The sequence below is a fragment of the Aulonocara stuartgranti genome (genome assembly GCF_965226115.1).
Source record: "Aulonocara stuartgranti genome assembly, chromosome: 12".
In the NCBI taxonomy this organism is placed as follows: Eukaryota; Metazoa; Chordata; class Actinopteri; order Cichliformes; family Cichlidae; genus Aulonocara; species Aulonocara stuartgranti.
Window position 1 is genome coordinate 19109247 of NC_138948.1, and position 22584 is coordinate 19131830.

The 22584-nt window shown below is 40.4% G+C and overlaps 1 protein-coding gene across 1 annotated transcript in view; it reads left to right on the forward strand.

The window, feature by feature from the left end:
• ank1a (ankyrin 1, erythrocytic a) overlaps nt 1–22584 on the forward strand; it is a 103642-nt gene that overhangs the window by 36481 nt on the left and 44577 nt on the right. Inside the window, exon 3 of the mRNA XM_082553263.1 lies at nt 16641–16733. Within this exon, the coding sequence (XP_082409389.1) occupies nt 16641–16733 (93 nt within the window). The remainder of the gene's footprint in view (nt 1–16640; nt 16734–22584) is intronic.

Sequence of the window (22584 nt, forward strand, 5' to 3'; positions counted from 1 at the left end):
GTAAATCATCGCTATTTCTCTGCAACTCAACCCATGGCTTAATCTTTTCTGCATATACAACTTGGGTGCATCCTATAAATAACCACAGTATATTATTTAGGACAGAGTGGTGATGGCTTTTTGTAAGTAAAGGTTCTCCTCTGGGTTGTTTCTTGTTTTAAATACAGAATTAAAAAATGTCTTTGAGCACATAGTTAAGGACAGCAGGGCTTTGAAGGTTCATTTGCTCTTAGGACAACCTAACAGAAATAGAAGGACGGTATTTAAGGGAACATCCATGGATTGGTACCCAGTGTGCCCTTCTAGATGTTCTGCAGACCTCATGAATATGGACATGTGTGACTGATTGATAGTGAGGGAAGTGCCAGGCAGTGAAAGAGACTATCAGAGCAAGGAGCAGATTTAGACATTTTGTTGAGGGATACTGCCAGGGAGGTGAGCGGAGGATACAGGTGTATGGAGCCGGAGCAGGAAGACACAAATAAGCACTGACGGCCTGAGAGTTTTTTGAATGTCTACCTGCTTGGATGAGCATTTGTAATTGCTGTCCAAGAAGCCGTATTTCACTGCAGAGCTTAAAACAGTGAGTCTAATGGTGTGTGCGCTTACTGTCAAAGTGGAGACAGATTAGTGGAGGCAGGTCTGGCACTGTGTGGTCCACAGCACTGCGGGGTCATGAATGATTTAATGGGAGGAGAGGTAAGTTTCGTCCTTTGCCTCTGCAGATGCATACAGGCATTTATGATCCGGAGAGATGCTGACGGATATATAGACCTCCTTATTTAATCTGTTGATATTGGCATGCGCCTGCTGCGGCATTTAAATGATGTTCAGTTGCTACTAAGAAGCTTTACATCATCACCATCAATTGTCTGACGCTTGCTGACCCATGCTTTCATGTCGATCACTCCAAATTCTCGTGCTGCCATCTGTAAATCGAAACTGAAATCGTTGACCAATTTTGGTGAGCCTGTGTGAATTTTAGCTTCACTTTCACTTTGTTCTTAATGGACGGAAATTGCACCTGTTAGTTTGGTGCTTGGTTTGAACTTCAGCAGGTGTCGTCGACCACGTATGCCTGTAGCTGCCATGTGATTGTCTGATTGTGTATTTGTGCAAACAGCCATTTGAATAAAGTGTCCGCCGAGTGTTTAATATAATTCAGTAAAGGATGCTTGTTTTGATTGCCACAGATTTATCTGCACTGAAGCAAGTAAGAAGGAATAATACCAACTCATCACAGTTGGTATTAGTTTTTGGTGATGAATCAGTTTATTGTTGTTATAACTGGTTTAAGTTTCATAAATTTTTGTTCAATGATAATTTGATAATTCAAAGAAATATCAGTTATCTGAGCAAAAAACAAAAACACAGAGTGAATGTACCCATTTTCTCAAATCGTGCGTTATGAGGCGTCATTACATAGTTTGACCAGCAGAGCGCTGACAGTACGCTACTCCTATTTACACCTTATTCAAATAATCTGTATGTATACAGTATACAGATCAGTGTTATCAAAATCATATTAATTCATGGCCAACACAGAACTCAAAGTGATCTCAAGTCTCTACATTTTTAGCTCATTTGGCTGAAGGAGTGATGAAGACTAAAAATCACCATTTCTTCCAGGGTATTGGTCAGATTTGAGTGAAACTTGCGCACAGGTCGAGGTCAGTGACAGGTCTGTGAAGTCTGATGGATTGTAAACCAGACGAGCTACTACAGAAGTCTAGTTCTGGTTTGATTTCTCTTAGTGTAAAGAAGTCCATCCTGGATATGTTCACAATGACGTTTCAATTTATAAATTGGATCAAGAACACATATTTTTCAATTAGTTAATGTACGAGGGGTTTTTCTTTTCTATGTCTTAGTATTTTAAGTTTTGATTCTATTTAAGGTTGATTTGTTTTTATTTTACTTCACTGATTTGATTATTGTTATTTTTATTACTCTTGTTTTTATGACACTATATTTTGGTTTTTGCCTTCAGGTTATTATCATTATTGCCTCCTCAGTGCTTTTATTTGGGTTCTCTTGTTATTTCCTGTTTTACTTCATAATTAGTGGCTTCGTGTGTCTTACTTTGAGCTTCCCTCCTTGTGATTGTCTTGATTATGTTAACCTGCTGCTTCCAGCATTATCCTCTACTAATTCACACAAACACCAAACTGTGACACTTCAACCTGAACGCTCTATTTATTTACATTTTCATCCTGTCTAAGGTTATCACTATTTAAAGGTATTGTGTTTGAGCCTGCTAAGAAGAGTGCAGTCAAAGTTGTTGCACAGTGTTGGGAGCTTTTGTTATTCTACCCAGTTTAAAAGCTCTGCAATAAAAGAACAGTTTGATATTTTAAATCTCGATATTTCCTGTGAATTTTAATCTGTTAGCACTGCTGTGTGTTATCTTCACTGAGCGGGACACTCCTGTGATGTTGCTCTGTCGTACCATGTCTTAGATATTTCCAACAGAAGCTCGCAGCTTTTTTCAGAGCACGCTGTTTCCTTTCTCATTTTGAATTACAGAACTAATTGCTGATTTGCCAGTTCACTTACTTTGATCCAAAATATTTGTACCTGGTATCCCACCTCTCACTGATGATAATTTTTTTTCAGAGTATTTTCCCACACATTGTGTTTCCCAGTGAAAACACGCCGCCTCTGTAGGGCCAACAGTATATCACCTTTTCGCTGTTTTTCTCCCTCTTGACCCCTCTTATCGTGTACAGCTTCACTTACAATGTGCACTCTCATCACATCCAAAAACCTACTGCTCTCTCCCCTCTCCTTTGTACTTTTCCCCCTGTTTCTTCGCAGCTCTCCAGTTTCTAAGATGCTCAAATCTTTTTTTACTCTCTGCTGCTTTTCTTTCTCTTTAGCCCTTGAACTGACCCCAGCCTTTCCATGTGCGCCTCTTTATACGTCTTCAGTGTGGACAACCCCCTTAAGCCACACTTACCCAAAAAATCCCAACTCAAGTGCTCTCTTCCTGTTTCAGTGGGTCCTGCTGAGGGTTAGGGACTTCTTTGTGGTCGGTATGTGTCTCCTTTAAAAGGGGAAAACATGTTTTGTGAGAACAGAAATGTATTTTTCTTCTCAGGCCACAGGTGTGCATTAGTGGAGAGAGCTTATTGTATGTGTGTTTTCATCTTCAAATAGTGTGAGGGGGAAGTTAATTTAGATACTGAGTGACAGGGGTTTGTGAGTTCACTGTCGGTGTGACACAAAGGGATCTGTAGAAACGGTGATATTCATTTAGATGAACTATTTGATCCCCCAAAAAGGATCGTCACGGGTTTGTTGAAGTCATTTTTTACTTTGAGGTCCATATTGGCCTGTTTCATTTCTCAAGGCCACCATGTAAAGGATCTGCACGTAGATGATGTCCAAAAACCGAGAAGACGGTACTGCAGAGAAAAAAAAAGGCTCATAAGATGCAGAGTTTGCTGGAACTTCAGACTCTTCAGACTGCTAATCTGACAGCTTAAAATGGATGCGCCTCATTTTAGTGGAAGTATAAACTTCTTCAAAAGAGCTCTGTCAGCCAATTAGTTTATTGTCACCTCGTTTTTCACCATTAGGTTTATTAACCTACTTTTGGAGCCGATTCACACCTGCAGCCAACATCATGCATCATTTCTGGCTGTTATAAAATGACTCAGACTTGTTTTTTTCTTTTCTTTTCCTTTTTCCAGTTTCTTTTCTTCCAGGTGCAACTGCGGTATCATCATTGCTCTATTTTATAAGCATCAATCATGTGTAACAAGTAAATTGTATTTTGAAATCATATTTGCATTTTGTAGGCAACCCACCAAATCAAGTGATATATTAGTCTTATAACTATTCGATTCTGCATAACTTTAAAGCAAAGACTATTTTTTTATAACCCGCTGTTACTCCGATGAGGTATTTTTCATTTTCCGGTTATTTCTGTTTTGTTTGCGCTTGTCAGCCAGGAAGAACATTTTTCCCGCCGCATTTTGTGAAACATGTTGTGGAGCTGAACAATGTGCGATGAATAATCTTTGAAGTCTGGGTGTGGAATTGGATTTGTTTTGGTTTTTTTTTTTTAGATAACACTTTTGCAGAGGACTTGTATCTTGTCAGAGTAGTGAACTGACAAAAGAAATCCCAAAATGAAGGTTTTCCCAGACATGCTTGTTAGATGTTCTAGCAAGAAAAAAAAGGGAAAAATTGTCAATCTTCAGTCCAATAACCAACGATAGGCGATACATTCGAGCAGGTGACTTTTGATGGGCGGAGCAATGTAATTGTGCACGGACTGCTTTGCGCATTTAGACTCTATACGTTTTGTTTGGAGGGAATATTTTATCTTCTTTGTTTGTTTCAGGATTAATTACTTTTTGGATTATTCATTTATTCATTTATTTATTTATTTACTTATTTATATACTTATTTGAGATTGCACAAAAGACCTAACTTTACGTCTGAGATTTTTTTATGTTCGCTGGAAGAGACATTTGGATTTTTAACTTGCTTTTTGTTTTATTTTGTATTTGTTGTGTGGTCAAGTGTGTAAGACAGACAAACACTGGATCGGCCTGTAAGCACAGTTCTCTTTGATTCCCTCCCCACCATTATGTTTTTTTTTAAAAATTTAAATACATTTTTTTTCTGAACATGGGCGACTACCTTTCTTTCCGTCTGTCATGAGTTTGAGCAAATGAATCGCTACATTTGGGCGCCATCTGGGGAGGGTGCATTTGCTCACAGCTGGAAGAGCGCTATTATTTTTTCCGTTGGCTGCTTCTCTGAGCTTCACCCAACATTTTTAGCAAACGTACTCATGGGCAAATAAATACATCCATACATTCGCTTCCACTTATCCTTTTCAGGTTTGCAGGGGATGCTGGAGCCTATGACAGCTGTCATTGGGCGAGAGGCGGGGTACACCCTGGGCAGGTTGTCAGTCTGTCGCAGGGCCAACACACAGTGACCGACAACCATTCGTGCTCACACTCCCGCATTCACACCTATACAATTTAGATTGATCAATTAGCCTATCCCCACTAACTGCATGTCTTTGGACATGTAATAGAAATGCATGTATTATAAATACATAATTAAATAAATTGCCCTTGTGAAAATGATCAGTGAAAGCCTATCATCAATAGTCAATATATTCGTCCAATCGCCCGACCTTAGATAGCATCCCTGAGTTTATGATGCTGATATTACAGCCAGAAAGTGGCAGTGTGTTAACGTCACTGTACAACAAATGAAAAAGAACAAACACAAATGCATATAACCTTTTCTTTGCATTAATCTGAACCATGTTTCTCACTTTGTAAGAGTCATTTTTACTACATGTTTATTCTCAGATGAAACAACATCATCATTCGTCCGTCTATGGTTCAGTTTTGGGAATCATAGCACGACCATTTTGACCAGGAGATGATGTTCTTGGGTATTGAGTATAATAATTTATTAAAGGCACTCTGAAGGTAAATTGTCAGAAGTAACTCAGTGTTACTGCTGACCTTTAGGGGGTGTACCCTGCCTTTCGCCCTGTGACAGATGGGACAGCCTCCAGTCCCCCTGCCCGCAACCTGGAACTGGGAAAGTGGATGAAAAATGCTTCTCAATACTGAGCATTTGATACATGTTGTGTCAGTATACCTAACACTTTTCAGTTGTAGCTGTTCATCAAACAATACCAAAATGTCATCTCAGTCCTTTTTTTTTTTTTTTTTTTTTAGCGTTTCCTGATAATTCAGACTTACTGTAAAGATTAATCACTTGATATAAGCAGATTACTCCATTACAGAAACCAGCTGTTCTTCTCAGGGTTGGTTCTCCAAAAAAAAGGACTCCCTTATTCATCTCTTTGATGCATCTGCTTTTATCTGTTATGTTAGTAGTAGTTATGACATCTTCTGTCTCTATAGGTCTACTCATCCAAGGTAAAAGTTGTCCTCTGGGATGTCACCTCCTGTTCTCCCTCATCTTTCTTTCTGCACTTTAGTGAATGTCATTCCCACTAAGAATCCAGAGAGAGAAAAAGAGAGGATGAGGGGAAAGAAAAGGGAAGGGGCTTAGGGATACAAGACGGAAATATCAGAGAGAAGAGATGGAGGACAAGAATTGAAAAGAGGGTATGGTGATATCACTGTCTGTGCCAATGGAGAGACTAGGAAAGCTCCATGAAAGCGGTTTGACTGTCCAACAACTGAGCCCCACACTGCTGATAAGGGATGATGAATAGAATAGTGATGATGGTGGGGGTGCCAGTGGGTTGCTATTTTTAGATGCATTCAGCTTGCTCGCTGTGTGTGACTGCATGTGAGCAATTAGACGTTTCTTTACGAGGACGCTGATTTACACGCAGGTAATCTGTGCAGGCTCGTGCGTGGCTGCAGCACTGTTAAGTTGAATGTGAAGGTATGAGAGTGTGCCTGTGTTTCTCACATGGGTGTGGATTTAAGCCACGTGCCGTTTGTGCTGACTACAGAGTCAGGGAAGAACTGCAGTGAGGAGCTCAACGTGCCCTCTTCATGAACGGCTTTGCAACAGCTCATCGGTGTGTGTGTGTGTGTCAATACTGCAGATAGATATGTGAAAAAAGACTGCAGAAAGAGTGTAAGAGTGATGCACCGTAAAAGGCGAGAAATCAAAGAGAGGTGTACATGCAGTACAATTGTGGTCCTTATACAGTGAGTCAGAGTACATTTTATTTAAAAAAAAAATACAGACTTGCGGTACATGGACTTGTACAACTGCTTAAATTACTTAAATGACAGTTGACTTGATATTTGTGATGCTGAAACTACCACTAAAATGAACCAGTCACTCCCCAAAGTACCGACTGTTTGTTGTGTTACTTGCTATGTTCAGTTTTACATGTTTTGAATGTAAAACTCTTTTTATTCTCTTTGCCACAGAAAACAAACAAAATAGTCATGATTTATTCAAATTAGTTTCAAAAACAGATTGCCACCCTTTGATCTGTTTTTCATCTTCACCAGCTGATCAGTAAAGCAATCCAATGACGTCTTTCAAACACATACCTCCTGCCGATTCAGTTACGAGCTGCTCTTTTGCATACCTTTGTTGTTATCTTCTATTAATCTGTCTCGATTTCCTCTAAAGAATTTGGCTGTATGCGAATCCCCAAAAATCTTTATTGCCCATCATTTCAAACCCATCATATATCGCCTAATATTGTGCACTTAGACTCTTTCACATGGGCAGAGGTCTACTAGAAGTAATAAACGCACTAGCTTTCTGTGGCTGTCACAGCTGTGGCATCGCCCTGAGCTGCAGAAATGTGGGCCATTTTTTGGGTGATTTTGTTGTGTCCTCCTCTCAGACTCTTTTACAGCTTGATGATATTTCTAATGTAACATTGTGCGTTTTCATCATGACTCCCTGTGTGTTCATATCCTTGCTCTCACACATGCAGAGAAGCACAGAAACCTTTACCAGTGGCAGCAGTACTGCAGCCTCACAGACATAAAGCAGGAGTTGGCACATGGAGGAGTCTCTCTAAAGTCAGACTGGTAACAGCAGGAGGGACAACTTTTGTCTCACCTCAGTACGTCTACAGAATATTTCTCTCCTTTCCTTTTCAAAATAGTGTTTCTACACTCAATAGACACTTTATTAGGTACGCCTTTCAAGTACCTTTTATATCAATATTATTGTGCACGATATGATATGGTACAGCCCTAATGGACACGGGCAGCAGTTATACTCAGGTAGGCTGAGTATAAAAATCTGAAAAATCCCAGTAAATCAGTAGCTTGTGAAATACTCAGACCAGCTTATCTGTCACCAACAACCATCGCCACATTCAGAGTCACTTCAATCACTTTTCTTCCCCATTCTGATGCTTATTTTTGACTTTGATTTTCATCTTGAACAGGTAATTATATGTCTTTTTAAATCTATATTAAATTGTTAACAAGAAAGCTAGTTACCAGCTTTGTGGGAATCCAATCAGTGAGTAAAAGTACACAGTTGATGATAAAGCTGTCAGGAAGAGTATTTGTGATAATTCACTGCTATATTTTTTATCTTATGAATGAACCATACAGACAAACACAACAATGCAAATGGCGAAAGCTTTCCGTCAAACTTGTAGGTGTCACATTAAAGCTTTCTGAATGTAATTTTCTTTCCCTGTCACAGTTTCTGATGTGAGAGCTCGGTTTGTATGCTTTTCTTTCTTAGAAAGTTTGGAAGACAAATCAGTTTTTCTGTGGGGTTTGACAGACTTAATGCTTTGTCTCTCACCCTCATAGCTCACTGGCTGCAGTTTTTGTCCGTTTTCCCTCCTGAGAATATTACCCTTCAGATTCAATTTCCCCAGTGTGAATCTAATCAAGGATGCTCACAATAAAGTTTCATCTTAAGAGCACTGCGGCGGCCATCTATGTCAGCTTTTTGCCTGCACTCGTATTATATGAACAGTCTCAGGAGTGTTGAAAATTCCAGATGCCAGGATTTACTTTAGGTGCATTTAAGTTGTGTTTGGTAAAAGACAGAGCTACAGCATGTCTGCATGAAACCTTTGTGGCTCCTGAGGGAGATGTGTGATATCTGGTCATTTACCTCAAATGATGATTTCCTGGAGTCAGGCTTAGATGTGCAGAGCAAAACAGGTGCAGTTCTCTTTAATAATGATGAGTCTGAATGTTTGGAACACTTAAAAAAGTTCCTCAAAACTGTGGGTTCAAAACATATTAAATATTCTATTTGTGCAGTGACCATATGTGTGTTTACATGCATGGATTTACTTTGTCTGTGTAGTCTATGCGTGCGTGCTGAAACAAAAAAATACAGTCGTGAGATGGAGAAAGGGCGACTTGCTACAGCTAAGGGGTTTAACAAGCGTTACATGTAGCAGCGATAGAGAGAGCATCCGTCTCTCTGTCCCAGGAGGAAGCCACAGAAGGTGATAGTGCAGGTGTGACAAATGAGCGCCAAATCCTCCTGCTCTGTTTGGATAACTGCTGAGCACAGGTGTACACACGTAAAATATATGCACACATGAATAAGAACATGCACACATACTCTTAGAAAATGCAGCCTAGTATTTCTTCCTGTACCAGCGTGTGAGAGCAAAATGTGTCATTTTTGCATATTAAACTTTCATTAAGTTAGTTTTTCCTCTGTTTTGCTTCAAGCATATTATAGAGCTCTTTTGCCGCTAAATGAATCTCTGCATTCACCAGCTAGTTGGTAATATTTTCTCTTTGTTAGCATGCCACTGGTTTTACAGCTTCTCCTTTGCACAGGGATATACAGCTTTATGCGGGGATATCTTTGCCTGAAAGCACCTCATAATGTGAGTAGCTGCTCTTGTAACCACGTGAAAAATTGCTGACACAGATAAATCCAGAGTTATGCGTCTCAGTGCTGAAAAACGTAGCAGGATTTTTTTTGTCTTTTTCTTTGCTTTTTACAGCAATTTTTAACTTTACACCGACCACCTGTATTTATCATATTTCTTTTTTATCGTCTATCATTTCTTTTGCTTTGCGTTGCCTCCAGACTTTTCTATTAAAATGCATCATTTGACCACGTTTGATGAATAATGTTTGATTATAAGCTGAAAGCTTCAAAGCAGACAATGACCTCAGGCTTTTCAGTAACGAAAAAAAAATCCAATCTTATTGGCATTCAGTTAGAGACTGTTAGATGCTCCATGTGACTAGACCATCGCTGAACTGTGATGCATTCTGTCCGGCATTGTGACGGCTGTGCCCTGGTTTAAAGACCTAGATCTATTGTCCATGCTGATGTCTGTGGTACAGCTGCAGCTCCCGTTGGTTTAGTCTTGGCATCGCTTTTTGGCTACACTTATTAAAGCATATAACATTCATGGTACACTTGGCAGCGGCGTTCGCTGGAGTGGTAGGTGGTTCTGTTGAAGTGTTGACGTGAGCCTGGGTAATCCACCGGCTGCTCCGCTATGCATGTGCATGGCTCTGGGCTGGCCCCATACAAAAGAGCAGACCTGAAAAGCATCATAATGAGGCACAGGCTGGAAGAAAAGGCATGTCTCTTTCCATTTCTGTGAGCGAAAAGAAAAGAGCAACATAAAAGAATAGAAGACAAGAAAGAAAGATGAAAATAAGCCCCTCAAATCCAGGATTTTGGCTGCGCTGTCTCTTTGAATTTATCTTTTTTTTCCATGCATGTTTTCTATTATGGTAATGAAATGTTGGATATAAAGAATATGTGATGGACGAGCAACGGCTTTCAGTGAGAAGAGGAAGGGGAGGGGTATGTCATGTCATTGATAAAACCCATAATCTCATTTAAAATAGCTTCCCTTACCCTCCCATTATTCAATTTTGTGTCTTCTTTGTTTTTATACCTTCTTACTTTAACAGAACTTAAAATATTACAGTATTCATTACCACTGCTGCACCATTATAATTATTTACATTAGAAATGGCGCTGTCACACGTACGAGTGCTCAAAAGGTTGTTTCTTGTTACAACAGAAGCTTCTACTAACCGCCTCAACAATCCCCAGAGAAAAAAGAAAATTAGGAAATAAAACAGAAGATCAGAAGATGGTGCACTTTGTTTCTTCTGCAGAGGACATCAAAGCAGTCTGGAGTCTGTGTGCTGTGATCTTTCTTTCTTAATCTTTTGTAATCTTTTTGCTTTGATGACCTCTGACCTCCATAGGGACAGAAGCAGACGGGAGGAGAGGAGGATTTGAGAAGGTGTGGACAGAAAGGGAGACCTTCTTAGTGTGTAATGCAATCCAGTGCAATTAAATGTGACAGTGAAGGCTAGGTCAAACCAGGAAAACACAGCTACAGCACATGGGTAGCTGGGGACCTTTGCTTAAACATGCAATAAAGCCTTTTTTTAACACTTGGGTTGCACACAACACTGATATAATTTCACCTTATGAGGTCAATAATCAGTCACAATCATAAACCTCTGCTTTTTTAAAAATCCAACAGCATTACTGATTCCTGAGCTGTGTTTGTGTCTGTCTTACTCTCCAGTATTTGCGCTTTTTTCATCTTTGTGAAATCTGAATGTGTGAGTTAAAAGTTGAAATGGGGGCTAAAGGATTTAGAGAGTGACTTTGATCATGCTCACACACCAGTGCGCACCAAACACAGACAGAATATGAACCCAGATGGAGCGCTAGATAGAAAGTGAGGATAGAGGTGAGAGGTGGAGGGGACTGCACCAACCTTTCCTTTCATCCCACCTGGCAGTTCCACCTGTGTCCCTCCAGAAAGTGCCTCTCTTCTGCTGATGGAGCTCAGGCTAGTTGCTGCTGGGCACAGAGCTGGCAGTTCCCTGCGATGCATTATTAATCAGGCTGAGATCTGCAGCACTCTCCTGTTCCTCCTCTCTCGCTCTTTCTCGATGGACTTTTTACTCTCTTACTCTGGAAGACTCCTCTTCTATATCTGCACTCATTTATGCTTGCTAACATGTAAAACCTCTTGCCCGGCTCTTTCAAGCAGCAATGTTTTATTTATTTGTTTGGAGGGGATTATAAGATTGTCCTTTTTTATATAGAGCAGCAAAAAAAATCTGTAATGACAGCATTGCATCACTTGAGGATTAAGTTGTTTTGTAAGGACAGCGCAACATATATATGTAGTCAAGTTAAAGTTTATTTGTATAGCACATTTTAAACAGCTTCAGGTGACCAAACTGGTGTCCATGCGATATAAAATATACTATATGTATTACAGCCACTAACAACATTAATTATACATGAAACCTGGATCTGGGAATATTCAAGAGCAGCTGGTTCTAGATAACAAGGGATTTGCGAGTGTGAGCTCTGAGACCATAAGTAAAATAATAATTGGATCATTTTATGACATTGTTAAGCATGCCTTTCCCTCTTTAATAGGAACACAGACAAATTGGTGATATGGCTGATTGATTTTAAAGGAGCATATTTGCATTGATTCATGTGGCCACTGTATGTAAAATTTTTGTATTTTATCAGCCAGCCTTACTGGAAATAGCTGCAGAAAAAAAGTGATTCTAAATCTGCTTAACCTTTTCAGTGCATTTTCTAAGGTTTCCTGTTTGTTTGTTCCCACTTCTCTACTCTCCGTTGAGCTCCACACACCAATTTCTCCTCTTTAATCACCTGTGTTGTTTATCACATCTCATGTCCCCCATGCTTTCCTGCTGTGGTCGTTTAGATCGTGTTGAAACCAGAATCGGAGACCAGATAAATCAGGTGTCTTACGGTATTCCTAGTAGCGCTCTGCCATCCGCCACCTCAATGAAAATGTGCTCTTGTTATAACTTTGCTTGATTGTTTGAATTATTTAGTAGAGATCCATTTAGTTTAGATACTGTGTCAGCCTTTCACAAGGAACTCTTGGCCTACTTTGACCTGTGACATTAAGAGCTTGATTACTTGACATTTATTCTGTACTCGGGGATAATGGGCAGGAAGGTGGACGATCAAGAGAGAAGCCGCTGCACTTCAGGACCAAAACAAACGGGAACAATGAGTAGCTCTTTTGAGAAAGGTACTTGCTTCCTAATGAGCCGGTAATTTTCTCATATGGACTATTTTCCATAAAGAGATACTGAAGCTGTGCAGATTCACTGAGCACCAGAGAGCAGCTCTTTATGTGTAGCATGCTTATTAAATTGGAGCAAAGCTTTGTGCACACCACTTCTCTGCTGAGTGAACACAAGCTCAGTCAGTTATATAGCATTTCAAATGTGCTAATAATGAGACTGGCTGCTTATGTTTGACCTTGACTTGATTTTGATTTCATTATTTTTTTTAAATCGGGGAATCTGAGAAAATGCCGTTATAGTACAAGCAACCTGTTTTTTTTCTTTACGAGTATAATGATTAATTTGCTTCTGTTTTTGTTTCCAAGCTTTAGTACACAAGCCATTGAGATCATGAAGTTAAAGAAAAGTTCATCTTTGAACTTTGAGTTAAATGTTTCTTCGGTTTTCTTTATTTTGAGACTTTCATCATTAAGACTCATTGTGAAGTCACAGTTACCAAGATGTGAGTGAAAAAAAATTGAACATGGGCAATAAACAGCACGTTTTTGTATCGTCTTGTACTAAAAAGTGCAAGAAGAATTCATGCTTTATTATCACTGTGACTTCACAATTCAGGTTTTTGGGCTAAACTCAAGAATTTATCTGCAGATTGTGAGAAAATTTAAGTGATTTCATTTGATTCAAAGGTTTAAATCTCAACCTCCTGTCGCTAGGGAAAACCTGAGATGGAGAACGTTTACCTTCAGAGTGATAGTTGTTCTTAAAATGTTTCAGAACACACAGCTTTTACCGTGAAGGTAAGCTGTCTCAGTTTCCAATCTGTGCTGTGCTCTTCACAGTTTTCACTACCAGTTAGCAAGTGGTATGCAAATGTTTGCAGACAAGTTGGCGTCTTTCATAGAAACTACAGCCAATGAAAGCAAACAGCCAAAGCAATCACAAGGAGGTTTTAGGTGCAGCGCCACATACCACTTTTCCACTGGTTTCACCTAACAACTGGTCAGCGGATATTAACTTTCCCCTAGCAACCGGTGGTTACCATGGTGTCTCTGATCGGTCACCAGTAGGCTTGCGTGACTGATGCCTTAACTGGTTGGTGAAGCAAAAAACAGTGACAGTGCAGTTCACTTAAGCAGTCATTCGACTGCATAAACAGTTGACATTTTTTTATGAATTGTTGTATATTTAAAACCTCTTCCAGTTTACGAGATGGTGACTCTGTAAGAGCCTGTGTGGGAAAGTAACTGGAAGTGCAGTGGACCAATCTGTGATTGATTGTAATCATCTGCATCATGTAAGTCCATGAACAGCTGACTAGCCATCGTTTAGCAGATGTAGTCTATATCTTTGTCTTGTTCATTTAATGGTGTCATTTTGTCATCTGACTGTAAGACGTTGTACCTCAGTAACCTACAGTTACAAATCACCTTTGGTAACAAACAAAACAATCATAAAGGGAATTTTGAATTATGTTTGCGGTGTCTGTGGATTTAACGAGTAGATTCACGGTTTCCATACTTATCTTCTCTTTAATACAACGCTTTCTTGGACTCACAGTCCTTTTCCTTTGGCTGTGGTCATAAATTGTATGATCAGTGCTGCCTCGCCAGCTGACACTGTGGAGGACAATCTGCAAATGTGGAAGGGTAACAGTCTCCAGAACGACTCTGCTCCGGTACTCTTTATCATATAGAAAGCAAATAAATATCTACTTTCTCTTTCATGACTCAAATCGGTTGTCTTCTTTTGGTCTTGGAGTTTGATGTAAAGCATGCTAAATCCCGAGAGGCTGCTAGTTAGTTGTTCAGAGACTATGAGTGTTGTTCCTTTATTGCTCTAATCTTCAGCGTAACGGTTTGAGCTCCCTCTGCGTGTCTGTTCACTGTCCCGTGGCTCCCAGAGGCTCCACAGCAAGTGGCCTGTTATACTTACTTATCAGTACCTCTCTCCCCCCTCTGCCTCAGTCTGTCTACCCTACTCCTCCTCTTCTTCCCCCTCAACTCCTTCAACTCCCCTCTCGCTGTCATCACTAGCCGTCTGCTACTTAATCCAATTATTCTTCTAAGCTGACACGCTCAGTAACTCACCACAAACTCTTGACGCCCCTGTGCATCAAATCCACACATGCACACTCACACAGACATTAACACATATGCAAGCAATCTCCTCCACACCTGCTTTCCCATGTACGGCCTGAGACCAAGCCCCGATACGGCAGTTATATTTTATAGCTGGCTCCTGCAAAGCGAAAATTACAGTGCCTTCTGGCTGCCTTTTTCTGCTAGTTTTTGTCTATTTTCAGGTGTCCTAACAGAGGCTTTGGCCTCTGCTGTCACCGTTTGATTCACTATACCCTTGAGCTGGCTCTGTCTATTCCTGTGTGGTGCCCTCCTCTTCCCTGCTATGTGTTTAACAGTATCTGTCATTGCAGTCACAAAACCTGATGGAGAAGGTCCTGACCCCTCTGTGTCTGTTTGCTTCTCGTGTCAAATATTCCTTACAAATATGACGCATGAGGAAAAACAAACAGGTTTTATCCTTTAAAGGGATTTTTTCGCATGCTAGAATATGGGTTTAAATTATAATCATGGTTAACACCAAGTTACAGTATAAAATACATTTGGACTGTGTTTTGATTTTGTATTTAAAGTCAAGTTTGCACTGGGGCGAGATTTGCAGGAGCCAGTCTACGTGGTTAGGCTACAGATCTCTTGGAAGTCAAATGGGTTTGTTGAAGGCTTAAACAAGACAGCCGCCCGGGAGTGTGTTTTGTGATGTGTGTACCCTCGTATGTGGTTATGTAACACCCTCACTCTCCCTCTCTGCGTTCAGTATTAAAGTAGCCGGGCAGTTTATGCCGACAGCCGACAGTTTATGTGCTAAATGCCCATTGGTATGACAGCCTGCATCACTGCATCTTAAAAACTGTAAAGTTGCTTGCGTAAAGTAAATAGTAAATGTGCAGTAGCAGCTATGACAGGGTAATTAATCCCTGCATTCTGCGATTTCACCCCATTGCATATTTTGACAAGTATTTCTGCCACATGGGGCAGCAAGCCTCGCGAAAGGAGCTGTGTTCGGTTGTTTTTGGTGCTGACACGACAACAGTCGAGGGTAACAGATGGGGTTTGGTGCATGCGTATGAGATCCTGTATGTGTGTTTCAGGGTGACCGGGACTAGACCGGCTGCAGTATGTGCTTGATTTAAATGTTAGCTGAAGGAGTCTGAGCAGACGTCTCGCTATCTGTCTGTCTGGAGAAGTTTGGGACACTGTCTCTTTTATTGTACTTTGATTCTCTGAGAGGAGCAGACAGTTGTCCTGGAAAAAAACCCCAAATGTTATCTGGTTATCTGGTCAAGAGTTCATGCAGTTTTGTTGGCTGTTTTCCTAAATTACTTTTGGCTGAGCCACTCTTGCTGTTTCACACCTTTGTGGATTTACTGATGTATCTGTGTTAATGTGGAGGCACTCACACTGTCATTGGTGTCTTTATGTTATTTTTCTTTCTGTGCTTAAGATTGCTCGGTGTCTTTTCCTGTGGTGTTGTGTTGTACGGCACATACTCTGTGTGGTTACGCATTTCTATATGAACATTCAGGGTAAGTACACTGCAGTTTTGTCCCGGTGCCACTCGCACAAGTGTGATATGAAGGAATCCCGACTCACTCCGGTGTGTAAGTTGCAGCTCTCCCACAGTGACGCACTCGATCCATCTGTGAGCCAAAAACCACCAACACCAGACCCACCTCCATCGCCATCATAGCGGTGTTGCCTACCTCCCACCTCGTGTCGTGCTACATCTCGCTCATACCACTCATTGTAACCTGGCCTGTTTCCCACAGGGGAGTTCTTTCCTGGGGTTGGGGTGGGGTTTGACAAGCAAGGTGGGATGGGATAGGTTGGGGCAGGGTGGGGTTGGTTTCCTCGTCCTCCTCTCGCTCCACCTAGTTTTCTCTCCGTGTCTCAATTTGATGTTCACCTGTTCCTCCTCCTGAATCTTTTGATCATTTCCTTGTCATTGTTTTCTGTCCGTGCTGCTTCTCCTCCTCTACCCTCCCTCTTCCTTTCTGTCTCTCCATCTCTGCTTCTCACTGCTGCGATTAACCGGGCTCTGTCTTTATGTCGTATGTCCTTTTAGGCCCACGCCGTGCATCGCTGGCTAATCGATCAGGACAGTAGTGTGAGCTCTGAGATGCCGGATGGCCAAGGAGTATGGCACTATGATGATGAAGTAAATATCTGCAACACGTATATCTGGCTTTTCCTCTTTCTTTATATCTATATGTATATATTATGTATTTATGACAAATGTTGTATCTGTCACTTAAAGTTTGTGTCACTGTTGTTGCTCTGCTGTTGTTGTTGTTTTTTATCTTTATCTCTCTTGTTTCTTTTTGTGATGTGTTGCTTTATGGTACTGTAGTTCTGATTCCTTTGACTTTCTAGTGTTGCCGTTGTGATGTGAGCTGATTCGGTCAGGTGTCGTGGGATCAGGCTGGAGCTTTTTCTTTGTTCCTGTCTTTGCTTGACGTATCGTACTAACGTGCTGTTCCTAATTTATTTGATTTGGTTTGTTATTGTTTTTGCGTTCCTTCTTTTCAGTTAAACGTAATACATATAACCTTAGTGTGTATTTGTGTGGATATTAATCTGGATATCGTCTCTGTGATTTCTCTGAAATTAATGTTCTCAAGCAGCATATTACAAGACAAGAGTCCACGGGGAAAATATAGCTTTGATGTACTTTTAAAATGCTTCATACGAGTTACAAATAGGTATGCGCTTCCTGCTATGGAAAAAAAAGTACTTTGCACAACAGTTCACAGTAGAGATAACAGACAACAGTCCAAGTATTTTTCCTGTGGGTTCTTCTGATTTCTAAAATATGCTTGTGTCATTCTGTGTTCGTGTTTAGGGTTAGTTTAAAGTTCGTGTGGGTGTGTGTGAGAGCGAGAGTGCGGGGATGTGCTTTGGAGTTGATCTCTTTGTCCTGTGAGTTTGTGTGCATGCTTTTCCGTCCTTGCATGGCTTCGATCTGTGTATTAGAAGAAAGTCTGAATGTCTGTCCTGTGATGTTCCTGTTAAGTGCTGTCAGTGTTGTGGTCTTGCCTGGTTGCCTGCCTTTGCCCGTGCCTTTGATGTGTCAGTGTTGTGTATTGTGTCTGTGCGTATTTTATGTGTCACTATGTTTGTCATGTGCTGTTCCTGTGTTTTGTCTGTTTTTATCTGTTTAAACAGTCTGGGATAGGTTTGCCCAAGGTGTTATTGCACCACATCTAGTAGATGATCTTGAATCCGTTGTCCCTTGTTGGAGGAAAGATCATCTAAGTGCAATAAGGCTGCTGGGAAACTTGCTCCAGACGACTCTTGCCCCTGATGATTTCCCCTCAGATCCTAGCTCCCCCTTGCTCCCGTGTGAAATTCCTAAAGCTATTCTCCTTACCTCCATATTGCTCCCAAACACTTTGGAGCACTATTGGGTTACCCTTCACAGAAACCCAGTTAAACTTTTCTCATCTTACACAGTTAAGTACGTAAACCATTTGGAAGTGCAGCGACTTAAGAACAAATATATTTAAAAAAACAAGGTGAGCTGAGCACATTGAACACCGTCAAGAAAACACACCATCATGAAAAGCAGCCCAGCATACAACAATATGGAGTCCTTCCCTTGGTTATGCTCTTGAATGCGTGTGCACTGGCCAGTTGTATTTTTCCTTTATTGTTTTGAATGTTCTTTTATCTTTTGTTTGAATGTGTGAAAGCTGATATTTTATTTATTTATTTCTCTCTGTCACAGCTAGAAATATATTGTTAGGTTTGTAGTCATTGTCCATATAGCGTTGCGTTTATCTGGTTATAAATATTACCACTTTGGAAAAACCCTGATGGCTTACGTAAACATAATAATCATCAAGTGGGTTGTACAATAAAGAGTTCCTAAGTCTTTTTGGGAAGGGTTAGTGTGATTGCTGGCTGTAAGCATGAACATTTAAGCACCTGTTACCTGAGTAAAAGTCTTCTCACGTGCCCTTAGCTATTGCAGCAGAGGAAAGCAGTAGTGGCATAAACCAAGCTCCTGCAAAAAGATGTCTGCTTCCCACTTATCAGTCTCTAACACTGTAGGTCTGAAAATGTAATAAAACTGACAAAATCTAACAAAGCAACAAATGTGAGGATTTTGATTATTCAGGTTCTAAACAATTAGTTTGTTTTAATCATAGACAATATACATAAAAGTCCAATAGAAAAAACTCATTTTTGCATCTTGGCCACTGCTATGATGATTTTTAGGAGTCAGGAATTCTGGCAAGCTAACACATAAAGCTTTATTAGCGATTTGCATCCATATAGATCTTGTAACTGCATGTGATGATCATCACACAGACAAAAATATATACAAATAAACATCCAAATATAATAATAAAATTTCACTAGCCAAAAATGGAGCACTCATGTGCAATTAAAGATATAGCAAACAATAAATCTGGCCAGGTCATTGCATCAAAAGGCACTAAAAGACACCAAAACCTTGAAAAGGTCCAGTTCAGCGATTCCATAGTTAGTGAAGAAGCCTATCAGAAGCCTCACAGCTTCAGTCATCTTTGCTAGCATCTGCGTGTTTGTCAGAACAGCCACTCATCTATTATTGCACACTTTAAGAACGAATTTTAAGCCTGTAAAAAAAGGCCAAACTGTAAACACATTTCTGCTGTTATGTTGGGCCTTATAACATCGGTCTGAGTCTCGTTTGGAGGACATTTGAAAAACTGTCTTAAACATAAATGCAAAGAAGAGAAATCAGAATTCAGAATCAGACTCACAGCTACAATAGGTTAACTTGTTTAGTGCTAAACATGACATAAAGTCTTTCTCACAGTTTGGCTACAAGCAGCTTCTTTTTTCCCCCCAGTTTTGTTTTTGTAAAGCTTTGCTGGTGTGTAAAAATAATTCTTGCAACTGAACAACCAGCCAATGAAATGTAAAGACTTTTTACATTCTGGGTGAACCTGAATAACTGCTTCTTTTATGCAAATACTTCACAATTAGCAGTGAACTGGACGTGTGTCATATATTGAAATCATAGTAACTTTGTTTTATGACCTGGTCAGACCTAGTTTTAGCACATGTTTAATCAGTAGAACCAAAGCTACAAAAATGAATGAACCTACATTGTATATTGCTGCAAGCTCACTCCAGCTAGTTTTGTTCATAGCTGTCACCCCAAATAAGTCCAAAAGCATTAAGCAGCATCATGCAGATTGGCTTGGTGATATAAAACTCAGACAGGTCCCACAAACCATGACTCTTACCCTGAGCTGATGTAATTTACAAAAAATCCAGCCCTTCATCCAGTGCTCCACCCTACCCTGCCCCCTCCTGTACACAGATTTGTGTAAAGCCCCAACCCTTGTGCCACCATTGATAGGGCTGGGCTGGGCCGGGCTGGAGAATATCCCTTATCATCCCACAGCTCTAATTACCCCTCAGTGAGTCCTTGGAGACAGATGCTCAGAGAGCCAAGCCCCATTCGTCACAGTACGGCTGCATTGTAGATTTAATATGAAATAAAGCAAACTATCACACCCTGCTCTGTCACATAAATTCTCCTCCGTCTCAGTTTCTTTTTTCCAGCTGCTCCCTGGCCCACTGTAGATGTAGACTACATTAGGAAGCCCATTCATATCCAGCCACCAGCAGTTGGCTGTAATTTGTTTCGGCTAGGGGGGCAGAGTGTAATTTACATGTGAAAGGCCATGGCGCATTCAAATATTGTAACTCTGGTTTTTGTCCCAGGGTTACTGATACCAGCTTCACAGAATTCAGATTAAAGGTTTACTGCTTTTGTGCCAGACTGCAGAAGTTGTGTAATGTCTCAGTTGGCCTCAGCCCAACGTTAAAGAGGAGACAGGAGAGCAGGACTCTCCTCGTCTTGCTGACCCATTAGGAACTGATCATTTCTGGCTTTTTGCTATAGTGAGATCCCTCACGGGAACAATCTGGCCTGTAAAGAATGATTTCAGTGGAGCCATACTAAGCTAGGTCACTGAATATGTATGTCCCTCATCCAATCTTTTATAAATCAAAATGTTGTTTCCATTCTACGTAAGTGTAAACATACATTTCTGACATGATAACCTTAAGGCTGAACTTTTAAAGATTTAATGAAGCCAGGACCAGATGTCTCTTTCTGCTCACACGTTTTTTAAAACTTCTTTTTTTAGCTTAACCCCACAATATTACACTCCTCTGTTTATGGGATTATTTGCCTTCAAATGATGACTTCCATAACTCAAATACCTTTACCCACTACTTCTTTTATATACTTTTTTTTTTACATTGGTTGGACTTTCCAACTGCACTATTTGTTTTTGTTTGTGTCCATTTAAACCCAAAGGCATCTTAGATATCATCACCACTATTTATATGTATCCTTACCTGACAAAAAGACAGTGAGAAAGAGAATGTGAGCAACAATTAATGTGCATGCATGCGTGCATGTGCATGTGTTTAAGATGAATGTGCAGAGTGCATGGTTAAAGGTGGAAGTATACTCCAAAAAGAAAATGCCCGCTGAAAGCCCTCTGAATTCAACAGTTTGTTAGATACTTTATGCTTTTATACACAGGAGGTGTAATGGTGGGCTTCCCCGTCCTCAACATGTACCCATATTCTTACTTCCACACTGTCTGCATTATCAGTGATGAAGACCTGGTGACCTGCCTAAAAATAGTTCCAGCAGAGAAAGACTGAAATAAAAAGTGAAAAAGTGAAATACATATATATACGTTAACAATGGCCAGGATACATCGCCTCAGTGTTTCACAGACAGAATCTCCCTGTTTGACATTTTCATGTGAACCCCGTGAATGTTCAGCGCAGACCAGGGGAGGAAATCCAGTCTCTCTGCTCTCTACACCAGTGATATTCAGTCATTTTCATATGGTTTCATTTGAATTTACAAACAGGTAAAACAGGCTATAGCTATACCTCGACAGCTTTTAATCACAAGGAAGTAAATAAGATGCTCAAACAAATTCAGACACTCTAAGTGCATTTTGTTATGCAGCATTTTATTTTCATTCATTCATCACCATAAAAATATCTTAATAAACACAGTAGATTGTGTCATTAAATCAGTTCCCGTTATTGTAAAGCAGTCTCTTCCTGTATTTTAGTTTAGGCCAACTCTACCAGAAGTTCAAATTAAAGAGCCAAAAAAAAGTGATTTGACTTACAGATATCTGGTTTAAATTTCAGAATAAAGTTGTTTATAAGTACAAGTTCTGAAGTTCTGATTTCTGACTCATTTCTGATGTTTATGGCCACCTCAACCTGGTTCTTCAGAAAAAGGCAAAACGAGCTTGATGGAAATTTGTGTCTGCCTTGGGCCCCTAATGGTTTGGGCAGAGTTGCATATCTGCCACATTTGATTGTACATCCAGGTTTAAATGCACTCACCCTACTTTAATTACCAGCATCTCTCAACACCCCCAAATGTTGTAAGAAAATATATAAACATCTAAACTTCCCTACAAACATTGTTTGATGATACGTTGCACGACATTGTTCAGTTTGAGTATACCGCTGCCCGAATTGAATGCTTGCATTATGGAAGGTTGCTGTGAGCTACGTACACCCCTCAGCCACAACATTAAAGCTACTGACAGGAGAAAGAAATATCAATACTTCAGTTTCGGGAAAATGCGTCTCCTTTTGCTTTTATGCAGATCTTACTTAAATATATGCCACCAACTGTCCACTTGTACCAAGCAGAGCCCATATGGCAATGGCAGCAGCATTTCCCAGCAGAACGCTGACCTCTGCCGCAGCCTAAAAATGAACAGGAATTAAAGTTAGGACCGAGAACCCCAAGTATTGACCTAGCTTCAAGCTTCCGAGATCCTAATCCAACTAATTATCCCCAGGAACGTCAGAACAAGCCGAATACAAAAAGGCCACAACCCATAACCCACAGGATCCAAATGATCAGCTGCCAACATCCCAGTGCCTGGCACAGCAGACACCCCCAGAGGTCCTGTGGACCCGTTTTGGCAGTATGATGGGGGCTGACACAATAT